Genomic DNA, 21,300 nt, shown 5'->3' with positions numbered 1-21,300 from the left:
TTCTGATTTCAGTATTCAGCTGAGCTTTTGTACTTCAATATATAATATTTCAGTACCTAAGATACTTGAATAGCATGTTTTTCCATTCCCTATTTTCATTTTCTGCTCTTTCAGTAATGCCTCCAAAAAAACCTGAAGCTTTCAAAATACATTCAAAAAGTTGAACTGATTAATTTCTTACTTGAAAGCAAAAGCTGAAGTCACATATGTCACAGAAAAAGTCCTGAAAGATACTTTTTTTTCTAATTTTAAATTCTGCAGTTAGATAACTTCTAAAAGTTGTATTTATGACAAAATAATGTGTTCTTTGTATTGTACCCTGCAAGAGATGATGGGAACTTACAGCAGTGGCAACATTAGATTTTTTTTCATCTGTTACATGGTAAACCTCTGCAGCTCTATAGTGTGATATTAAAAACAGGCAATTAGAATTTATTCACAGAATATATGAACTATTTGTTCACATAGTCAATAGCTTGAGCTGCAGTGGAAAAAAAATACTGAGGAGAAACCTAGGATTATTTATCAGGAAGTTATAAATACTTTGTTACACTTAAAAAATTTCACATGTCAATAGTGAACTGTCTGCTATCATTTTGAAAATTTTCATTATTCGATGAAAAATTAAGTTTTTCTACCTAGCCTTTGACATTGAACAGTACCTTGTTAGTTGGGTACACCAGGCATATAGCCTTATACTTGACAAGAAACAAATGGATTTCCTACGTCATTAACCTGTGAATTCTGTAATTTCCTCACATCAATGTTACTGTTAGAGGACATGGTAGTTCTCGTACAATTCCAAGGAATTTGATTGTAATACACTTCAGATACATCTAAATACCTATAAGAAATTTTTGTGCAGTTTTAAGGAATTTAATTTATTTGGGATTTAATTACTCACTTTTCAGTTACAGAAATATTTTGATAACCTCAATACTTGAGGTATCATTGCTGAAAGGGAAAAATGTGCATTTCTTTATTTCTTTAACTAAGTCTGTATGTAAATGGAAAACTAATATACTCTTGGCAGTAGATTAGGGAAGCTATTCTATGAGGAGGCTTTTATTTTAAATTATTAATGAATCATGGAATATTTGCCTTACTGAGAACGAGTGATTGCATGTGTGAGTAGCGTAATACCAAAGCAGGTCTAAGGCTGTTGCCACCTTCTGAAATTCTCTTCTAGATATTGCTGTAATATTTCTATTTCCACTGTTGCCTCAAAACACTCTGGGGTGAATAGTCATACAAAGCTTCCTAAGGACTGCACTTCTGAGGAAACTCTAGCAAGGTTTATGTAGAGATTGAAGTCTTGCTTGATTAAGCTGCCTTGCTGCCGTGTTTCCCGGGTATGCCTTCACAGTTTGCTGACTAACTTCTACAGTAAGGCTTAAGGTAAAAGGCAAGACCCTTGCTTGTTTGCATTGTTTGCAGTGAGTACTTTAAGAAATTTTGTATGCTGTTTGTTTTCCTGAAGAAACTATTCCTTGTTTTGAATTAGCAGGGCAAAATAAGAGCAGATTTAACAAGCAGTCTCAAAAATGAATCTGTATCTATGATTCTTAGTTCATATACACAATATTGTGAATTTTTTTGGGAGTTTAAAACAATGAACATATAGCTGCTTTTTTTTAGGAGCTTCTTTGAAGAAAAGGAGGTTTCATCATTTCAGTAGTTAAATAGGGAACTACTGTTTCGGAAGGGTTTGATTCAGGATCCTCCTTCCACATCCAGCAGTTAAGGAAAACTTCTTAGAGTAAAGAAGAGGTGGCCGCATGACATTTGACGTACACTTTTTTTCTGGTATTTCACATTTTTCATGCATGCACATATACCTATATGTATTTTTGTAGACCACAATAAATGTATGCATGTATGTATGTGCACATCCATATATCTATATACATAGATAACTTGCATGGTAGATTTTAATTATTTCTTCTAGATAATCTTTAATGCATTTCAAATGTTTTCTTTGCAGAATTTGGAAAATGATTTAGCAGAGACAAGAGAACAAATAAAAAGTTTGCACAGTATATGCAATAACTTGTCATCTCAGGTAGCTGTGAAACAGGAAGAACTTTTCCAAAAGGATTTTGATGTGATCAGAGCTAAGTAAGTATTTAATAATAACTTTAATTAAAATCTGAACGCTTTCCAAGAGACTTTGTCCACTTACGAAGCAGTATCATGCATTCGAGATATTTTTGTGCAACAGTGTATTTTACCATTCTGTTCCACAAGATGTAAGGCTTTTGGAAGTCTACCAGTTTATGTAAACTCTTTCTGATACATTTTGACTCTTGGTTTATCTTACCAGTTTTTGGGTAGTGATAGCCTTAAAAAATTACACTTTGGTAATTAGCCTTGGGTCAGAGAACTACCAATCTCTACTGAAAGTTACAAAATAACAATATGATAAGTGACATAAACATTAATTAGAGAGGCTAAACAGCCTAAACTTGAAAAAGCTTTAAGCTTAAATTTAACTTTTTAATTATAGTCAAATCTGACAAATCAGCAAAAGTCTACATAGACCTGTGCTAAAGGTTTAAAGTGCAGTGATTTGAGCTTTATCTTAGGTCTCACACAATATTTCTTTACTCTGAATCTGTAAGATTAGTGGTGCAATTTTTTTGTCTTGGAAAAGAAGTAAAGGACAGAATGAATTACATTAATTTAATATTCTGCTGAATTCCCCAGAATGAAGGTAATGTCAGAAGATAATTGGTAACTTTAAATGGATTGTCAAGATATTGTCCATTTTTTACTTCTTAGTTTCAGAGGCATACACAGTGTTTTACTTCCATGTTAGATAAATAATATTCCCTTCAATATTCCTTCAAATTGTGGTTTTGCCTGAAGAGCTGCAGTTGGGAAGTAGAAATCATTGGTATGGATACTTCTCTTTACTTTCCAAGCACAAATAACCTTTCTTTCATTAGGTAGTCAGAATCTAAGTGTTTTTTGGAAAAAGATACAAAACCCGGGAAATACAGTTTTTGGTGCATCTGACCTAAATTGTCATCTTGTTAAAATCTTTATGAGAAAAAAATGATGTACTGTTTTTTTCATGTTTAAAAGGAGTAATACCAGTTGGGTTTTAAAAAGGCAATAAAACTGGGTGAGCTTACTGAGAAATAGTGTTGAAAGAGGCAATCAGTGGAATTTGTGAAATTCAACAGTGGATTAATAGAATTTATCTCCTGAAATTACTCTCAGAAAAATACATATGTGTGAGGACTACAGACAGCAAAACCGGCATTTTAGAATCAAGTAATCAAGTTTGCAAAATTATTCCTTGCTGGTTGCAGCTTAGGATGTTGCAGTCTGACTTGGCCAAATCATTGAACTTCAAATTTATCAAAGTGTATTCTTTGCTGTTTGTTTGAAAACAACCTCTTAGAATTTGGCACAAGCATCTCATTAAAATATGGAATTAAAATAAGGACATTTTTGAACATGAGGTCTGTACATGAGGTAAAAAAGAGGTACAGCATGCATATTTTAAAATGAGCTCTTTTTCTGTGTTTTTCCACATAACCAATTTTTTAAATTTATGGAAAACAGTTTGGTAAACCAATGATATGGGGGGGGTTTGTGTGCTTTAATATTTTCCTTCCTGGATACTCAGTGGTAATTGCAATGAATAATAGTAGTTTTTGATATCACTGTGAGTTGCGCTTCACATGTTCTATGTGTACATGTTTGATCAGTGCCGTTACAATTCAGTGTCTGCTAATTTCTGTCTCCTAATCTTTCTCAATGAACTTCAGCTACAAGTTTCTTGTTGACATTTCTATTATGAAGAAAGATTTAAGCTAAGTGGCTTATATTACATAAAATTCACAGTTTCAGTAGTTAGCAATACATTCTAAGAACTGCAAATATTCTGTGTTTCTGTAGTACAGAATTGTGAATTTTCTCCGTGTCTTCCTGAGATATCACTATGTAAACTACTTTTCTGTTGTTTCCTCAATTAAAAAAAATAGTCAGAATTATACAAGTCTTTGTAAACAAAAGACAAACTCTTATTTAAGTTAAAGTAACAACTCCACAGTTAAAGGAAAAAAATCGCAGAAGAAAATGAAGTCTTTCCATATTATTATCTTTCTAGGCCAAAGTCTTAGAACTGCGTTGACTTTATAATTAAAGTATTTAATTTTTCCTTTTTTTGGTAACTGATTTTTTCTAAAATTCCTGTTTAAAATTTTAAAATTTAGTCTTGTAAAAGTATCACATTGAATGCTTGTTTTTCATTTGACGCTGGCAGAAAGTTCTTTGGTAAATAGTGTGGAGAATACTCCATCCTCCTTACTAACTTCAGTTTCCCGTCACCAATTACAAACTTTTAGAGCCGAAAAAGATGATCTGACTTGGAAATGCCTATGTTCTCCCCATTGCTCTGTCTCCTTATTTGCTGCCTTCTTACCTTCCCTACCCCCCCTTTCTGTGAAAACAGGGCAGGAACACAATTGTAATTGTTAAAAACAAACTCTGGAAGAAGAAAAAGGCAACTGGCTTTGTTCATTTGTTGTCTTCTTTCATATGCCGCATAGATGGATTCAGAAAAATACACTTTTGTGCTGACACCTTGGTAATACTGTCCGAAATTTTTACACTAGGTGCTAAAGTAAATGGGAAGAGGAGATCTCCAAGGGAATACGTGCATACTGGGCTAGTGGTCTGTTGTGCATATCTGTTAGTTTGTTAGCAAGAGTATTTTTTAGTTTAATAGTAGATGTGTCTGTAGACATCAAGAGAATTGTTTTCTTCTGCAAATTAGCAGAGACCAAACTCTCTCCAAAAGAAATACTCCAGTCTAGCGCTGGTCATACAGAATAAGAGGTGTTTTTGAAAATACTGCCATGTGCCAGTATTAGTCTGCCACATACTTTTGAGGTGTGGAAGATAAATTTTCTAGGACCAGTGAACCCACAGTATTTACAGGATCCATCCTACATAGTAAATGTCTTCAAGAAGCCACTACATTACTTTTTTGACTTAATTTTTTTAAAGCACTCAACCTCACTGGGTTTGATTTCAAACTTCTGAATTACCTGTGAAATGCATTTTCTTATATTTTTTATTTTTATATTATATTATATTTTTCATGTTTGCATTCAGTACAGATTTTCTGGATCTCTTTAAAGTCCCTGGCAACCTTTCCATTTTCATGTTCTCAAACTTGGCAATTTTTGCTTTAAAATTATGCTAAATACCAGGCTCCAGAGCTCTGTGGTCTGACAGAGAGCTCCGGTGCATCTCTGAACATCAAACTGGAGGGTTTTGCTTGATTCACCGAGGCTTGAGCCTTGCTCTCACAGGTATCCAGGAAATATTAAACAGTTTGCAAATACAGTAAAATCTATTCTAAAATGAATTTGACTTTCCTGCCCCTGTGTTCTTAGTGGAAACGTGGGCCATGACTTCATTGCTTTGATTCATATCTAGTCCAAATCTTTCTCTGATATTTGCCAACCAATTTTTGTAATAATATTGCTATTTTTATTCCCCCACCCCATGTGCCCCTACCTTGCCCTGCACCCCTTCTAATGCAGTTGCTTTTAATTTGTGTGCTGTAAATTATGAGGCAATCAGATTTTCACTCTGATCTTATTTTGCCGCTCTTGGATTTTCAGGTTATTCTTTGCTGTGTGCTATAAACCATTTTGTAATATTTATGCCATTTCCATGAGAAGTCATAAATTATAGGACCTGTGTGCTGTATAGGTCAGTGTGCTGTATTTTTAAACTACAGGTAATGGAATCTAGAGATTTCTTGAATTACCCAAAACTGTCTTACATTCCTTGGGCAGCTGAGGTGCTCAAAGTCCCAGTGTATTCACCAAAATTGCGGTGGTGAAACAAAGCTAAGAACATCACTTGAAGTGATGTGTGTGTTTTTAATTCTGTTTGGAGCACAGTTATATAACTTGTGGAATGACAACAGCTACTCATTTAATCTACATCTCCGGGAAGCCACAGGTCACTCTAAAACCATTGGTGGGGGCATACAAGGACATACAGAAGGAAATGTCAGATGTGAGCAACAGAGCTGTCTCTACCCTAAGCATAGTAATGATGCTTAAATATTGTTACTGGCAGGACAAGTTGTCAAATCCTTGAGTCTTGCTGCAGTCTGCTTTGTAGTGTCTTCATGTAGCGTCAACCTTGAAATGCAGAAAGCAAAGTCTACTAAGGGTAATGTTACAGCAGTCTCACTTCAGTGATTGAAATAATTTAGTAATGCTCTTCTGTTTTGACTTGAGAAAGACCTGACTCTTTTCCATAGCACACCCTTTCTTGTTGCTTGAAGAGTGCGGGTCACTGTTTGTAAATTTCTTCATTTCGCATTGTATTCATCTTGAGGTATGAGATTAGAGACAGAGACGTGGTTTTTTATTTCTCAGTATTATCTGCTGACTCTGTTGTTATATAGAGCTCTCAGTGTATAATAGTATGTTAGTTTATGGGAAGTGTGGAGGTGACAGAAAAAAGTAGACTTAGGTGTTTCAGTTCGGGTTTTAGCTGACAGTTTTGTTTCTCATTTACTGTTGCTGATGGTGACTTTTTTCTGTAAAATTGTGTTTCATTAGGGTGTATAGTATATTGAAACATTTTATCAATATGTGCTTATATTTGCATTTGTATATCTATATGTTTGTATGTGTGTAATCGTTCACATATAATTTATATATGTTATGAGTTGATGTATATGTTTTTATAAATCTGTATGTGTATACAGATGCCTATATACATATATGGGTATGTATAATGGCACTCTTATATTTTAATATACAAGACACATATTTTAAATGCCACTAATTACCTTTGTTACATTGAATTAGTAATTTTTGGTTATTTGTTCTGTTACATGCTCACCCGAGACTGTTAATTTTTCTGACGACTTGACATCCTTATCCTGCTGCAGAGACAGACAGGTGTCTGTCTTGTAGAGTGTTTATTTTTTGCTGCTTTGAGTAAGCATGTTAATAAATGTTTAGATCAGAAATTAATTTTTTATCTTGCAACAATTTTTCTGATTATCATGAGATTGATCTTGAATGCACTGAGAACATGGCGAGCAAATTAGTGACAGAATCATAGAGAATCACTGAATGCTTGAAACTGGCAGACACCTCAGATGAGGTTTTCTCGCTCTGGGGAGGCAGGGGAATCTCGAAAACCCCACAGAAAGTGATTCTTCCCGGGTGCCTACCACGCTGCTGTGAGCGGAGTGGATCCAGAGCGTGGGACCCAGGTTCGAGCTGGCTTCTCGAAGGCAGGATAATAGGAGCCTTGGTGAATAAAGGAAATGCAGTCTCTCAGCTTTTAGAATCTGGGGTTTATTGGTGGGACAGCGGGGAGGAGAAGGCGGCTGGGTCCGGGACGGAACGCGGGGGAGGATAGAGCTGGGTTCTGAAGAGCTGAGAGCGCCGAACGGAAGTGAACATGGGGTTAAGAGGGATGGAAAGATGGGAAGGGTCTTGAGAGGATAACCAGTAGGAGCACAGGGAATACAGAACTGACAGATAAACTGGGGAATAGGAGTGGAAGGCGGGCAGATACAGAACGTTAAAAACCAATAATAACACTGAGGGTAAAGAACTTTCTAGCTCTTAACTAAATATGGGATAAAGAGGAGGAGAACTTCAGAAGCCAATACCTCTGATTCCTGACCCATATTCATGGGGCTAGCCTCAAAACTTGTCGGGGACACAATTTTCTGTCACCCTAACCAGAAAGGTTCTTCAAACCCAGGGGGGTTTGCTGGTTATTTCAGACTCCAAGCTCACCTGAGTAGATCTCACTGCTACACACCTCTGGGTATTGTGTAGTGTCCTAGGTTGCAATATAGATGTATTTAAGTATTCTATTACCACCAGCTGTGGGCCGTTAGCTGCTATCACCTGCTAATGACCCACTCCGGATGACAGGCAATGGGCCATCAGGGACCCACCGTGTGACTCATGGACTTATCTCATTGTGGGATGCTCTGCCCAGGAGGGAGGAGCCACGTGTTCCCATCTGGATATAACCTGGCCCTGGAACTGCCTGAGCTAGCCCTGTCTACTGGGTTCCCAGAGGACAAGAGCTACCACTGGATCTTCAGCTGGAGACTAGACCTTCACAGGATCACCGCTTCAACTGGACTACTTCAGTTGGACTGCTACTGCCACCCTAACAGGGTGTTAGGTTGTATCTGACTTTGTCAGTGCTTTTCCTTGTATTATTTCACTTATTTTTTTTAATTTCAATCTTGACTTGCAATCTCCCACTGGTTTGTTTTCAAACCAATGCATGTAGTCCCACTCCTCTAGCAGGTCCAGCCCTCTGCTCCAGCAGGCTGCCCTGTAATGTGTCAAATCTGAATATGTCCAAGAATAGAGACTCTGCAACCTCTCTGAGTAGGCTCTTCCAGTGTTTGGCCACTTCTAATGGATTAAAATATTTTTGTCATGTTTAGCTGGAGTTTAATCTGCTTTTTTATTGATGCTCATTGTGTCTTTTCCTGTCATTGAGCACCACTTAAAAGAGTCTGTCTTCATCTTCTTTCTAGATTCCCATCAGGTGTTTGTAGATGTTGATGCATATCACTGAACTTTCCTTCTCCAGGCTGAGCAGACACAGCTTTCCCAGCCTCTTAAGGGTATAACTTAAGGGTATAACTGGAAGTCTGATAAAGTCAACAAAAAAGATTCCCATTGACCTTAATACACTTTGTGGGCAGACCATTAAAGAGCACATAATACTGCATTCTCAGGTGACAGACACAGATAACTGCACTGATGTTTGCATGCAAATTAAAGAGTGGCAATATAGCGGACTGGTCTTGAGGATGTTTTTCCCTTCCACAACAAAATGAAGATCTGAGTGGCGAACCTGTGCAAAATTAATATAATATATGTTTTAACTGCAGTGAAAATATGTGTCATTTTCCACTATATACACACAGTCAAGGATATTAAACAAGTGCTTGTTTGGAAGCCTGTTGTACAGCTGTCAGAAAGTGCTAGTATATCACTGTGCCCTAATTTCTGCTGCTGTGCCTCTGAACAGAACTAAATTAGTACATATGCAATACGTGCTGCCAGTTCCACTTTGGTTTTCTTACATCAAGAGTACTTGATGTACTTCTGCCCTTGTTAACTTTGGGTAGCTACTTTACAATTCATTCAGAATAGTGGGACTTAGTGTTAAGTCTTAGTTGGCATGGTTAGCATGTCCTTAAGTGTTACCCTGTGTTGCTCTGTTAACAGGCTTTCTGAAATGGTGCTTTTTAACAGAATTAAATTGACTGTCATATCGTACATGTAATTTGAAGTCCTGTATAATTATTCAGATGGATTTATATTGAATAATCATACTAATTAGTGGCATAGGTTTTAAAAAAAGATTTTTGGGAACTTCAGTTAAAATTGTTCATTTGTCATTCCGTATTTTCCCTGGAAAGAACTAATAAGATTGGTATTGCTGCTTACCTTTTGTACACTAATCTTTGCCTGGACATCTCCAGCAGTATTACAAAAATGCAATGATAACTTCTGCTGTTAATGATAATTCTAGGCACAGAAATGTTACATATATGTTGGAGATTACAGAGAATTCTTTGAGGAAGTAAGGAAGAAAATTGGAGTGCTAAATTCATATTTTAATATCTGTTTGTAATACTAGTATGAAATGTGCTTGTGAATTAAAAGGCAGTTAAAGAGAAAATACATAAATAGGGATTAATGGAATAATCTGAACTTTTAATATATATTGCAGAAAATATTCAAAGTGTTAATTACTGTTTATAATAAGTTTTACTGTACTTTGATCTTAATTTAGAAAATCCATCAGCAGTACAGTAAAATTATCAAGAAAGCTGATTTTACTAGATCTATCCTATGGTTGCATTATAACATCATTCCTCTTACTGTCTTGATAGGGCTTTTATTATGTCATATAATATGCACCAAAGTTTTTGCTTACTTTGTTTATGGTTGTTGCAGTATGTCATACCTACAGACAAAAGGTAATTTTTCACCAAACATACCTCATGTGTCTAGGGAGTAGATGCATTTCAGAAAAAAAGCTTGCTTCACACATACTCTGCAAGTTCAAGAAAATCTTGTCTTTTTCTGATTGTTCTAGGTAAAAAAAAATTAAACTTATTTACAGTTGATGTGTTTTATATATTTTACATTTTGATACTGCTAAAGAGTTAACTGAATATTGATAAGAGAACTATGCAGTAGTGAAAATTCATTTATTTTAGAGCAGTTAAAGCACTAGAGGAAAATTGAAAGGCATTCCATTTTGAAAGTTAACTGTATTGTAGATATTTGTCAAAAATACATGATAAATATTTTATATGTAACTTACAGTGTTTGTAAGGCAATTGACAGAGAAATAAATGAAAATAGGAAGCTCATTATCTACAGTAAAATTATTTGCATACAATTTTTTAACAGGGATCATGGTTCTTTCTCCTAATTTCTCTTTGTTGCTTGTTTTGCACAGGAAGGAGCTAGAGGAGCAGCAGGATCTTCACAGACAAAACATTGAATATACAACACAGCAGGCTAAGCTGATGAAGGAGCTACAGGCTCTCAATGCTGATACACAAAAAGTACTGCAAGACCAAGAATGTGCTCACACAGCTAAAACATCATATCATAAAGTATGCTATTCTACTTTGTAGTCATAGGGTTCATTTTAATAGCAATATATACAGTATCAATGGACAGAGTAATCAAAGCACTTTGTATTCTTTAGATCTCTGGCTTTTTATTATTGCCAAAATACAGGTGAGCATCAGAGTTTATTGGCCTAATTGCATATTGGTACATATGGCCCCTTGCATACATTGAACTGATGAGCCTTAGAAATTAACAGGATGGAATTTCCAAGCATATAAATTTATCTAATCTGGTGTTAACTGTGTTTTTCTTCTTCCTCTTCTGGAGGACAGGAGCTTTGAATTACAAAATTCTCTGAATTATTTTTCATAGTTTAGGGGACAATATAATTTTTACTTGCAAACAAAGTATTAGTGTGGATCACAAAGAATTTTAGTGGTTGAAGATACAAAATTTTAGTGGTTGAAGATACAATTTTTATGCTCCATAAAAATTAACTGGAAAATTTGTTGCTATAATATCTTTTAAAATGGTTAACTAGTTTATAAAGTTGGAGCAATATGTACACTTGCAGAACAGTTTCATATTTTTGGTGAATGTCAGAGAAAATGTTAGCCCTAACAGGCTGTCACACATGCATTGGTCAGAACTTCTTTTAGGTTTACAAAATTATATGTGGTTTTCAATCAGTAAGAAATACAGAATATATGTTTGCTTCCTTTTTAGAAAGATTTAGAAGGAAGACAAGGAAGAATTTGTATAAACAACTTTCATACACCTTCTGCTGTCTTTGAACTACTTTTTTAAATTATGTGTTGCCAGTGCTTTTTTTGGCAAAAATTTTTCTTCCCCTTATCGTCTTACTTTGAGTGTGCAGTTTGTGGTTAAATTGTGAAACTAGGCCTGAGTCAAGCCAGAATCAGTAATAGCTTTCTAAAGATGTATTCGGTTAGCATTTTATAGCTCACAGTGCCCAGCTCATTCTTGTCTACTTGACACTGCACCATGTGATTCAGTTTGCTAAGGTAATCATAAATTTTGTGAAGTACCAGCATAAAGAGCTACTGTATGTAAAAAAGAGGGGCAAAAGTCCCAAACAGCCTAAAAAACTCAACAGTTTATTTTACTGCAGTGATGATAGATATTAAATCTCTTATACATTGCAATAGTACCCCAGTCAAGCTACAGGTAGACTTTCCATCCAAATTGTTCAGAACATGTACAAGGCAGGGGAATTTATCTGTCTGGGGCAAGACAAAGTAAATTATAGAAAGAAAAAAAAGAGAATATAGGTTTTAGGAGTTGCTGTTTTTTTTGTTTTTTCATTCTCCAGTCAGTGCTTTTGAAGGTGTCAAATAGATCCTTTGAGTCACTCAAAAAAAATAAAAGTGGCAAAAGTGAAGACTATATTAAGTGTCTTCACTGGTGCCTATAAAACTGTATTCTTCCAGACAAGTTCTACAACAATACAATATGAAAGAAAACAAAACTAGGTTTTCATGAGAGTGTTTTAAAGCATGACAGAACTCTTGATAAAGGTTACTTTACCTTGCACAGTAGTCCTTTTGCCAGTATTTTTTCAACTTGGGAGAGTTTGACCTGGCCTATGAAAAATAGTTGCTTAAGTAATATGTAAAATTGATGGGTGTATTGATATAGCTATAAGGTCAACCTGCATCTAATCTGGACTTGGTTCAGTATTCAGGATTGCTTCAGAAAGCTACTTCACAGTTCTTAGTCTGTCTTAGGCAGAACTGAAAGCTTCAGCCTATCTTACCTTATGACAAGGGTGGTTTAGAAGATAAGCTCTAATTTTTGGTAGATGCCAAATAGTTCCAACTTATGGATGACCCTAAAATTTGCTGGTTTGGAGGTGTTAAATTCAATATTTTTTCAACACGGAGGAGTAAGGTTTGCCTCTTAAACCAGCAAAAGCCAACTCAGATATGCTGAAAAATTACTGTTGTGGAACGGCTAACTTTTCTTTTTGTAGAATATTGAGCCTGAAAAAATGTGAAAAAAAAAGTTGAAAAAGGAGTAAGTGAAGTTCACTAAGTCAGAGTGGAATACAGCTAATGTTTGTGGCAAGTTGAATTGAGAGAACGTTGTAAGGGAACAGGAATTCCTTTATTATGACAGTCTTACTTTGTATTTCTGATCAGAACTGTATAAAACAGCCAACCATAATTACTTCAAAGTAATGTGGATTTTTTGACTCACAAGATATGCAACCCTACCAAAGTCACAGCAGGCTTTTGGAAAACTCAGCATCTATAGAAATAATACAAACATCTATTTTTTCTGTTGAATGAGAGAGGCACAAACTATTGCAGACAAATCTGTGTTCTGTTTGTCTTCCCTTCATTAATAATATGCAGGCTGCAACAGCTAGATAAGAATGTGTCAGCTATTCCATAAATACAGTCACAAAGGAATATTTTCCTACTTCTTCAAATGGCATTGAGCCTATCAGCGTGTACATCCTATGATATATTGTCCCTTACAGCAAGATCAATGACCTCTCTGTTAGTGGTCAGATAGGCACATGTGCTATAGCTCAGGCAGTATGGTTGGCTCACGTATTCAAAGTTCATGTTAACAGTCTACCATTGTGTAGAACAGATCTTTGTGCTGATGTTAATGTGTAGTATGAAACAGTAGACTGAAAAAAGAAAAAACATTTCTGATAAACCTGAGGTCATAAACTTACATTGGATTATGTGTAAATCCACTGAGGACCACAAATTCTCTTTCAAGTCTAGCTGTAGTGAGCAGCATGTAAAGATCTGTAATCTGTTTTATCGAGTTGAGTTGCTTTGACATGCCTTTTTTTCTCCAAGTACAAATTATAAGAATGCTATGTTCTACAGTAACTCCTTTACATTAGAACTTTTATGGAGACAAATTGATATCTATTTCATATTGCAGCTGTAGTTCATATACTCAAGGATAGAGAATATTTTTCTAAAATGTGTAGCATCTGCTTTAGTGGTCCCAAATGCTCTGGGGACTTCATTCCTATGCTGGATTTAATGAGACTCAGTAGATTTGTCCTCACCAACAATTTCAAGGTGGAGAGATTTCAATCAATACTAGGGATAATAAGACAAGAAGAGATTCTGAAGTCCTTTGCCAGCTTATCACAATTTTGTGAAATTTAAGGCCTTTGTTTTTATAATGCAGTACTTCTGCTTGCTCTGATGTGGCCTTTAGGATCCATTTTAATCATACTGATTAAAAGTCTTTCAGTGGAAGGCCTTTTTAGTGGAGTGGAAATACCATTATCATTCAACAGGAAATGGTAATTCATGTCCTGTAACTCAGCTCTCAAATAGAAAATACTATGAATAATGGTATAGCGCATGTCTGTGGATGAAGAAAACCATTGCTCAGTAGTTACATTTTTGGTGTAACTAGAAAGCACAGTAAGTGTTTTCAGTTATGAGTCATTGCAGAAATCTGCATCAAGTGCATCAGCAAGTAGATAAAAATAGGAACGTGCCAGATACATTTTCAAATGTTAATTTTGTACCTGCATTTGCCTCTACTAGTCCTTTTCCTGGCATCTTGCTCTCCTTCAAGTCTGAGACATTGTAATCAGAATTGTAATCAAGTTACTGTGTTTACCATAATAAGGTTAAGTTTTGCACTTCCAGTATTTTTTCTAAGTGCAGCAACCTTTCAGCATAGTTAAATATAAATGTGTTTATGTAAGCAGTATTAAATCCTAAAAATAAAAACTAAACTCATATAGATCTGTAAATAGTAGTGACAGTATAGGTTCCCAAACAAATTGGAATGAAAAGCCTGAATTCTTTCACACATGATAAGGCAGGGGAGAAACTATATGTATAGTCAAATATGCTGTAGCCCACATAAGTAGTAAGTGAATTGTCATTTTCATGTCTACTTTGGGAGAGTTTTGAGGATCTCAGATCTTCAACAGATTCGCACACTTTAGTTCAAGTTCAGATACTGTCTTCTACAGTTGGAAGGTGTATTAATTAAGGTAGTCTTTGTTTCTTGTATGCCAAAACATCAGTACACTTGGTCGCATTCTAGCAAGTAGATTTTGAAATCAGATGTACCTGTAGGTTAAAGTTGAAGAAACCCTGGGTACGCTTTGTTCTCTTAGGTTAATATTAGATTGTGCAGTCACAGGTGATGATTTTCATGCTTGGACAATCCTGTACTGATATTCTTAGAGCACAGTAGTTCCTTTGTCTAATGGTGTAGATTGATATCTGCAGAATATTCAAGTATTTGGGGTAGGGGGGAAGTGAATATAAATAAAATAAAACAAAATATCATGAATGTGCAATGTATAGTCTGTCTGGACTGCCACTTCACCTTCGCCTTAGAGTTTCTTCAGCTGATTTCTGCCCTTCTTTATTTCAAGTTCTCATAAAAAGCATGGGTTGTAACCTGGATTTCTGTGATGATGGTGTAGTAGTTTCCAGGATAGTTTTACTGCATCTTAATTTACGCTAACTTTTTAAAATTTATGTCATTACTATACGTTCAACTTTATGTTTGGGTTCATAAACAATTGGACGTGGCATTTAGTGCTATGGTTTAGTTGACATGATGGTTTTAGTCAGAGGTTGAACTTGATAATCTTGGAGGTCTTTCCCAATAAATAGCATGGGCTGATTATTTAGTTTTACTAATTTTTTTAAAATTTTTTAGCTTTCCTTGGTCTGACCGAAGATAAGTTTGCCACCACACATATTCAGTGTATGTCAGTACTTCCTCATCCCACCATTATCAGGCTGTGAAATACTTTCTACTACATGAGAGCAGGCATTAGACTACCATCTTTTGGTTCTGGAAGTCCTGACTTTGGTTTGGCATTTTTTAGTTACTCGATTGCATTATGTTTTCTGTTTTAAGTAACTCTTCACAGCTGTATCAAGGAAGTGTTTTCTGGTGAAATCAGGTTAATCAATACAGGAAATGGTAAGAATAGCTGAGAAATATGAAATAACCTTTTTTATAATTCAGCTAAATTACTCACACTTCATGGCAGATGAAGAATGCTTTTGTGTAATATAGACTGAATTTATTACAGTGTACTGTTTTCTGATACATTTAATCTTTTCTCATTTCTTTTCAAGTATCTTCAACCTGTAACAATCTATGCTGCCCGATAGAGAAAGGTCAGCTATAACCTGTTGAGAAGATAGTATGGAAGTACAGTCTGTCAACAATTTTTGCAGAGCAGTTGTGTGTTGCTTGCTGGTGCTTTTTTTTTTTTTCCACTGTCAAATGTTATAAGATGTTGTAAGGAATTTTTTAAAATATTTTCCTTTTTATTTCTATCTCATAAATGTAATTTATTTTTAGAACTTTTCTTGGGGATTGAGAAGTTTACTGGGTAAACTCATGTCCTATTGGCATTCAAGTAAGGTATAACCATTCACATACATACAGTCAAGATTCCACTGGTTTTTTGTGTGAAGTTTGCTAGTTCTGAGAAAAATGATATACAGTGGGTTTTTTTTTTCTTCTGGATAGTCTGTGCAATGTTCTGTCTCTAGTCCTCTGATCTCCATTATACATCTTGTTTCTCTACAGCTGTCTTTATTAATGGTAGACCTGTTTCATCATGCTGTGCAATTTTCTGAATATTTTGAAATGTGCTTACTGCAATATGATTAGATGGCATGCCTCTTCTAAAAGCAAGTCAGAAATGAGCAGTAAACCCAAAATAATCCAGTGTAAACATTAAGCATTTATTTGATGTACAAAACAATGAAACAAAAGGTGGTGAGCCAAATGGAAACTTGGAATCTGTTCCAGCTATCTGTGTTATTTTCTAACAAATAATTTTTATTTTCAAATTTCCTAATGTTAAATTCCTTAAAAAAAGGAATCTGAGTCCTATTGAATGGTACTCGGTGTTGTGTAAAAAAGTATATAAACATTAGTTTAAAAAGATGAATAGTGTGAATATAGTTTTTACACATATATTTAGCTGCACTTGAATGTGTTTTTGTTAGTGCTGTTTTCAAAGCAGGAAAGGTTGGAAAAGTTTATGCAAGTCAAAAGACATGCTATTTGTCTTGTCCTGACAAATGCTGACTACCAAAAAAACCCATTAGCTACATTAGGGGATGTGGCTGCCAACTAGGAAAAAACATCATATTTTTGATGTTCTCCATTCATCTTACTAGGATGCTACCTTTCAGATACTATAATTACAACCACTTAAGTACTGCTAGTCATAAAACCAGCAAATTGTCATACCAGTATGATCTAGCTAATGAGCTTATATAGTTATAGCTGGAAGTAACTGTGTCTTGATGTTCCATTCATTTGGAAGGACATTATATAAAAATGCATAGTTTTGATAAATGAACTGTTTATTTTCCTGTGAGATACTTATTTCCGTAAGAAATTGGCTAATCTTGAACTTGCACTTCTAGAGATGATGCACTTCTAGAGATGATGTAAGCATTCTTAAATATAAATAAAAAGAAAAATTTGGTAGGCACACAAATTTCAATGCAAATGTTTAATGACTTGGACTCTTTTGAAATATCAATCTGTCTGGACTCTGAATTAATTTTGCCTGAGAGACATGATCTCTGATCTGCCTTGGAAATAAGCAAGAAGTAATTCGCTTTGTCCTAAGTGAATTTTGAGAGCCCATGGGACTAGAAAATGATGGGAAGAAGGAAAGGCTGATTATTGTTTCCAAATTTCTCACAAAATGTTAGGTAGTTTCCCAGTCTAAAAGTTGTGATTGTTTTTCAGAGGCTTTAACTCCTGAGTGATACAAACAAGTGAAAGGAAGAAAGAATTGTATAATTTAAATAAAATTGACAACACAAAGAGTAAAATGTAGAGTCATTCTTGCATTCTGCTGTAATGAGTACCCTAAATTTGTTAACATCCAGTCTTTCTCTGGTTTGAAAGGCTGGAGTATGCCTTTTGGGAATGTATCATAATGCTCATTTTTGGCTGGATTTTGATTACAGCTAAATTTTCCATTACCAACTTTGCCATGCTGTATAAATTTTAGTAGGGCAATGATTGTTGTGTTGGTTGCACAACTGGGGTTTCTGGAGGGCAAAAAACAGCGATTACCTTCTCTGACATGTTAGATAACCAGAATTCTGGTAATTTGTGACATTCTGAAGTCAAATGTGATTAAGAGGAGCTTTCTAACTCATTCTACTGTCTCTTGACTGCAGCATCAATGCAGAATACAATGGATTTGGAATAGAAGCTTAGTTAACAAGACACCAAAGCACTGGGGACACCTACTAGTTTTCCTATTACTATTTATAAGTAATCCTTCCTGAAAGAAGAAGTTGGTGTAAGTGTGGTTTTATTTCTGCTGTGAAATACTGATTTTTAGAGCATGTTTAGATTAATACCTTGCTGAAAGCTCATCCCATGGGACATACTAACAGTCTGTCGACGCACTAATGTATCTTCATCAGAGACTGAGTAGCTATGAGGATCATACATTAGTGTTGCATGTGATAGACTTTTTCCTGGATTTGAACTTTTCTAGCTGTTCAGATTACATTGCAGTCAGGGAAAAAGGAGGTTTTTTTATTGTTGGCTTTATTAGCAAGAAGATATCTGTTTTCTTCCATTAAACGTATAATACGCCTTTTTAAAATACTGTAATCTTTATTTAGTCAATGTGGGACTTGTTTAGGTGAGAACAAACTTTTGCTTCATTTTATTTTTACTATTCTAGTAATGTGTGTGGTCAAAAATTAAAATCTGCTTTACAGATAATTTCTATTTGCATCTTACTATGAGTGCATTTATTTGTACAGTTAGTATACCATAACTATTACCTATGTGATCAATAAATATTTAAATATGTTTACTGAACTGAAGCAGTAGTTTCTGTGTTGACTCCTACTTTTTATATGTGTGCAGACACCAAAGACAATGCCACCAAGAGGTGTTACTTGATCAAAGAACAGTAATTAACAGGCATGTAAAAGTTTCTATTTGTAATTGTAGCATTTGACCAGTAAATGCATTCTACCTAATATAGAATTCACTTGCACTTTTATAATAGTATCATTATTTCTCATTATGAAGTTTTTAAAAGTAGTCAGAAGATACCAGTAAAACAATGGAAGTACACAGATTGCACATAGATGTGATTTAAGATTATTAGACAAAAAAAAGAAGCAGGTTTTAAACTAAAATAAAAAATTTCACATCAGAAATACCTAAAGAAAATCTTTCAAGACTGCACCCATTATTGCCATGCAAAAATCCATTGAGATGTATTTTCAGAGTATGACTTACTGGTTTTTAACAGTAGTTTTTCAGTGATTTCAGTTTATTGGGCTTATGGAGTGGAGTCTCTACTGATTTTGACTGAAATATAAATAGTTAAGGAACTTATCTGGACAAGGTAACTATAGTTTATTTTAGCAGCTCTAAATTTAGTCCAGTATACTTCTTACTGCAATGTGAATATTTGAAGTCCATGTTTGAGGCTTAATTTTCTGTCTTGGCAATGATACAGCATAAAAAAGGGCAGATATCCCATTATAAGTGTGGTGCTGTGAATTTCATTTTACAGTTTTTGATCATTTCAGTTGCTGAAACAAATTCCTCACAAAATGCTTTTTACATTACAATTCAGCTTTATGTTAGAAGACTTACTAATTTAATTTATTTCCAATAAAAATCCTCAGTCTTGCAGCCCCTTTGGGTCAAAACTTGACAGAATTGTCTTCTGGTTTTTTGAAATACTCAGTTTATGAAAAAAAAAACCCTTAAATCATTACAAAGATTTCAAAATGTAATTTTTAGAGCAACTAACAAATATTGTAGTAAAAATGTATTTGTGGACAAGATGGAAAGAAATCATTGTGAATATTATTGCTGTGTAGCACTGAAACCCACTGAGGAATGCAAAAGATTTATCAGTGTATGCTTGAAGGCTGGGGCTTTGGAGAAAGTAATATGGAACTGAAATTGACCAATTTACGTGACACAATGTGCTGAGTAAATAATTAGGCTTTAATGATGGAAAATACCAATAACATTTTTCAAATGGTTGTAATCCTCTAACTGCAAACTGTCTCTTATTTTGAGATTATTACACTTATAATAAAGACAGGTATAAATTACCACTTGCAAAATTGAATTTGTTCCATGCTTAAATAGGTAATAGAAAAGTAACGGTATTTTTTAACGTTTGAAATAAATAGGTAAGTATAATTTTAACTTTACATTTGCAACACATGGGATCTTCAATATTAATGATGTAATTTTAATTTTTGTTACATTTTTAATACCAAATTAATGACAGCTAAACACTTTAAACACATTTAACACATTACAGCTAAACACTCTAAAAAAGACTAGTACAAGCATGTGTCTGATTGTTTCTTAGTCAGAGAAACAGTAATAATTTGTTACTTTCCAAATGTGTTTTCTTATACTAATATGTTGTGAGGCTGTATTTGCAGTGTTTTGTATACATGTCTTTTAAACAAGATGCAAAGGAGAAAATACAGGTCTTTTTTTAAGTATTATTTTCTAAAGGTCTGTAAAGTCTTTGAACTGCGCAGCTTCTGAAGTAATGCACATACAAAGGACTGTGTACTGTGTGGTTCTTGGCCTCAGAAAAGCTGTGTGGAGTTATAACTTGTCTAATAAAATCTGTGAAGTCATTGTTGCTGTTGGGATCACAGTATACTAGTATTTGATCACCATAAAATGAAATTTCAGTTATATCTGGGTGTGTTTTACTATGACAATTTGGGACTTCACCTGCAATGTTGTATGTGTGCCAGGATGCAGGTATGTGTTGTCTATAAAACAAGGAACAGTGTTTTTGTGCAGCTTTTGAAATTACTTTTAGAAAAAGGAAAGAAATGCAGTGTACTTTAGGAATTAGTAGAAGTTTTGAAAAGTAATTTACATCCTGTTCTAGGGTCCTAAAAAGACAGAGAGAAAAAAAGAAAGAACCAGTTTTGAAGAATAGTTTAATTTTCATACCGTTTAGTTTGACATGCCATATATCTATTTTCCATATACAAGAATCAAAAAGGACCAAGATACTGAAAATGTGGGGTTTATAATGCAAAGAGCAACTCAGCTTTAACTACTCTATAGTGGCACTATTCATGCTGCTATAATAAAACTTAAGAACGTTTAGTGATTTTTTTTTTCCCTACAATTATTCAAAATTACATTACCCTTACTGAAAACTGAATGGCTTTTAGTGGATTAATTAAACTGTAGCTGGTTTGCCATCTGGGTGCTGCTTGTTTAGCTGCTTTCTCACAGAAAGATTTTTTCACTGAATAAAGAATATTTTTTTTGTTAGAAGACAGCTGCCAGACAATAATTTTTAAAATAGAATGATATATGGACTATTAATTGTTATCAGGTTAAGTTTTTGGTTATGAAGAGGAAACTGCTTGGACATTTCTTTCCAATTTTCAGTTTCTTTTCATTCGTCCCCACACACCCCCATATTCCCCTCATTCCATGTTACAAAATGCACAGGCTCTTAAAATATAAAATCTGTTTATAAATGTACGAGAAAATAATTATATTTTACAGCAAGATCACCCATGACATTATGTTGGAGTCCAGAGTATAGGCTAGATGCAGAAAAGGAAAAAAAAAGGGAAGGGGGGAATTAACTAAATCTGATTTTTATGGCTCA

At 34.7% G+C, this 21,300-nt stretch overlaps 1 protein-coding gene across 9 annotated transcripts in view; it reads left to right on the top strand.

Moving 5' to 3' along the window:
* Window positions 1–21,300, top strand: part of CNTLN (centlein) — a 185,189-nt gene that overhangs the window by 47,504 nt on the left and 116,385 nt on the right. For all 9 annotated transcript variants that reach the window (XM_085042179.1, XM_085042178.1, XM_085042177.1 and 6 more), the window contains 2 exons: window positions 1,985–2,118; window positions 10,513–10,672. In XM_085042179.1, the coding sequence (XP_084898305.1) occupies window positions 1,985–2,118; window positions 10,513–10,672 (294 nt within the window). The remainder of the gene's footprint in view (window positions 1–1,984; window positions 2,119–10,512; window positions 10,673–21,300) is intronic.

The sequence above is a fragment of the Lichenostomus cassidix genome, chromosome Z, assembly GCF_008360975.1.
Source record: "Lichenostomus cassidix isolate B80296 chromosome Z, HeHo_3.0, whole genome shotgun sequence".
NCBI lineage: Eukaryota > Metazoa > Chordata > Aves > Passeriformes > Meliphagidae > Lichenostomus > Lichenostomus cassidix.
The sequence above is the reverse complement of the archived record's forward strand: the minus strand, read 5'-3'. Positions and strand labels throughout refer to the sequence as shown.